We start from the raw sequence: 3,244 nt of genomic DNA, 5'->3' as shown, positions 1-3,244 counted from the left end.
AATAGATACATTATGTTTTTCACTTTTTTGTTAAAAACATTACCATAAAAATATATCCATCAAGTGAAAAAAATAATAAGAGTATGGCTAATTTAACTGCATTTTTTCATCTGTAAAACCATCACCAATTTTACCCTTAACATATAGTATAACACATAAACTAATTTGATTGTGGTTTTGTGTTAAATGGAACTCTCTGAGGTGTGGGCTCCTGTAAGGGCGGCCCTGCTGGCTCAGTGGGAGGAGGAGAGTCACTCTCAGCCAGGAGGACCGCAGCGGCAGTTTGGGAGAACCCAGACGGGGGGAAAAGTGCGTTCAACCCGGGAGAAGTCTCACAGAGGTTTCCACCATGAGTTGGGGGACGGAGCTCTGGGTGAGTTGGAACTCTTCAAGCGGCTTTTTTCCTCCGTTTCGGTTGTTTTCCTTTGACTCCAGTGTCTTGGGTTGGACTTTTTCTTTCGGGACGTCGAGTGGAGGAAAGGTGCCGCGGCTCTCCGGTTGAGCTTTGTGCTGCTAGCCGGCGTGGCTAACGGCTAAAGCTAACCCACCTTAACGGCTGTGACAGCGGAGCCGAACAATAGGCAGCCAGGTTCCCACACAGTCCGGGGGGGAAAGAGAGGGGGGACGGACCTCTGCCTTCCCTGTCTCCCCCTGTCTCCCATGTTAGAAGGCTGGTTAACTTATTAAACCCGCGTTACTAAGTGGATTATCTCCACTGTCTTTATGTGTGGAAGGGAAGTTGAGTCTCCCCGGTGTTTGTAGACATTGTGTGGGCGTCACACCCTGCTTGTGGAAGGAGACCCCCATCCTGCTACGGCTCCTAAAAATTAACCTCAATTAGGCTCATCCAGTTCTTTGTCTGGATTAAGACATTTGGAAATAAATCTATTTAGAAAAAAATATCTATTTTTTATTTTTTAAACACACCAATGTTTTTGTGCAGTTAAATCATGACTTACTGTAAGGAAGTCATGGTGGATTTGTCTTCCCCCTGAACTCAACCATAGGTCTATAAAGAAAAGCTTATCTCATTTGCAGTTGTAGGACTGTCTGTTGCACAATATTAGTGTTTGTTTTTAGTGTGCATTAGAAAGGGAGCATGTGGCTGATTCCTATTTTGAATAATTTTGGGGTGTTGGCCATCCTGAGCTGTGAAACCAGAGAGGCAACCACCAGCATCCCCCCTTATCTTATGAGTGGGTGTGTGTAGGAGGAGGAGGGGATCCTTGTTGTCCCAGAGATGATACTCTTCCATCAGATTGCTTTGGTTATTATCTACTGTCTGAAATAAGCTCATTTTTGCTTGCTCAGCCTCCCGATGTAACATGACCATCCTGCTGCAGGCAAAGAGATAAAGTTTTGCTTGTGTGAAATACAGAAGGTTTTTGAAAAGGGTAATTTTTTCTTCCCATTCATGTTTTCTGTCCAGATTCTAATCTATCTAGGCTGCTTGTTGAGGTGCAAGATGCATGAACAGCTCAGTACCAGATGGTACATCTAAAAGAGGTAACAAAGATTGGCTTATAGTCTTGCAGAAATGGTTGAGAACCTGTGTCTTTGGCAAGATGTCTTTTAGCTTTCACTTCTGTGTGCACTGATCAGGCTTTATACCAACCATTACCAGTTTGGATATTTCTTGAAAGTCAGTAACACATAAAACATTATCTATGTTATCTTGTAATTTGTTGTACAAAAATAACAAAATTCAACCAAAAAAACCTCCACAAAACTTGTGACGAATGAAAATCATTTGAAAATGAGAGATTACAACATTATACTGCTTTATGCATCCCACTACTTTTGCTCAGTGTGTATCTAAAAAATGCTGCTGGTGTGTTAAAACTAATAAAAGGGGCGACTTTTTGCGTGTGCATGAGACACAGGCAAAAGATCTAAGTCCATACAGTTGGACAGGCTTGCCTTTGAGCAAATAAGGTCAGTCATATGATGCAAACTATTAAACAGCTAGAGGTGGAAGCCCGTGCTCAGTGATATCAAGTTACTGATTTCACAGTTATTCACCTAAGAAAGTGTGTGGCAACAGTATCTCTCTCACATTACTGCAAGATTTGGATTTTTACTTGTTTATATTTTTATCTATAGATCTTATAGAAACAGACAGCTGTTGATGGAGTTTACATGCAGCTGTTTGTGCTGCTTTAACTCCTCCATTATGCCAATGCTACACCCTCCCAAATGGCTATGTTTATTAGTATATATATTTATACCCATATCTTTTGTCTGAGTCTTGCGGCGAAGCGATCCAGTCATAGCGGAAGCTGACCAGTGGACCGTTGTAATCCCTGAATCCCCTGATTGGATTAATGTGTTAGCTGTCTGTGGTCAGATTAAGGATTACTACCCAAAAGATGTAAATCTGTTTATTGGTCAGTGTCATGTTCAATCGCTAACCCTATGTCATATGTTATAGCGTAGTGATTTTTAAATTCTGGTGGTTAAGTCGGTTTACTGTGGCTGTATATGTTGTTTAGATAACCGTAACTGGCGGACACTAGCATGGCTAAACATATTGAGCTTGTTAGCTGAAAATCTCACTGGCTGTAATAATCGACTTACGATCAACTGTCCAATAATGGGTTAATATATAATTTGTCCCATCCGTTTAATTGCTAATATCCGATGAAGGAATTTGTTTTAGTGTTGTAATGTGACTTTTGTCCACCACTGTTTATTTTCATTTTGTTAGCAGTCCTAATGCTAATTGCGAGAAATTTACACTGTTTAATGTTGACACGGATGCAGAATCTACTCTAATATAAACACTTTATAAACTCCTTTAGTTGGCACCTAAATAGCGCCCATTTAGCTGTGTTGCACAGCGGAGCAGCATAACTTTTCTGCTCTGCTCAGAAGGTGATGTGATGATAGAAAAGTGGAGGGCATTACGCATAATGTTTTTAACATTGTAGACAAAGACATGCCGACAATAAGCACCCCAGCAGGGTAGATGGATGAGGCTGTTGTGAATTAATGCAATTCATGGAGCTGAGTTTTAATCATGAGAGCGCAACCAAAACCCCCCTTTTAAAAGCACTTCTGTTTTCATCCAACAGATTGGTCAGTATATGATCCCTAAAAATGTTAACCATTTATGCTATGCATAAATCCTCAGGATACAGGAAAAAAAATCAAGTGTTTAAGAAACTGGTCGCTTATCAATTCATTTTTAGTGGATCAATATGATCAGTTAAGTTCAGATTAATTCATTAATGGATAATTGCAT

The 3,244-nt window shown here is 40.5% G+C and overlaps 1 protein-coding gene across 2 annotated transcripts in view; it reads left to right on the top strand.

Moving 5' to 3' along the window:
* Positions 1-249: 249 nt before the first annotated feature.
* The window catches only part of fnbp1l (formin binding protein 1-like), a 46,479-nt gene continuing 43,484 nt past the window's right edge, over positions 250-3,244 (top strand). For both annotated transcript variants that reach the window (XM_015399958.1, XM_015399957.1), the window contains exon 1: positions 250-373. In XM_015399958.1, the coding sequence (XP_015255444.1) occupies positions 350-373 (24 nt within the window). In that variant the 5' untranslated portion in view covers positions 250-349. The remainder of the gene's footprint in view (positions 374-3,244) is intronic.

Source organism: Cyprinodon variegatus, unplaced genomic scaffold (assembly GCF_000732505.1).
Source record: "Cyprinodon variegatus isolate N-32 unplaced genomic scaffold, C_variegatus-1.0 Scaffold1061, whole genome shotgun sequence".
NCBI classification, from domain to species: Eukaryota; Metazoa; Chordata; class Actinopteri; order Cyprinodontiformes; family Cyprinodontidae; genus Cyprinodon; species Cyprinodon variegatus.
The sequence above is the reverse complement of the archived record's forward strand: the minus strand, read 5'-3'. Positions and strand labels throughout refer to the sequence as shown.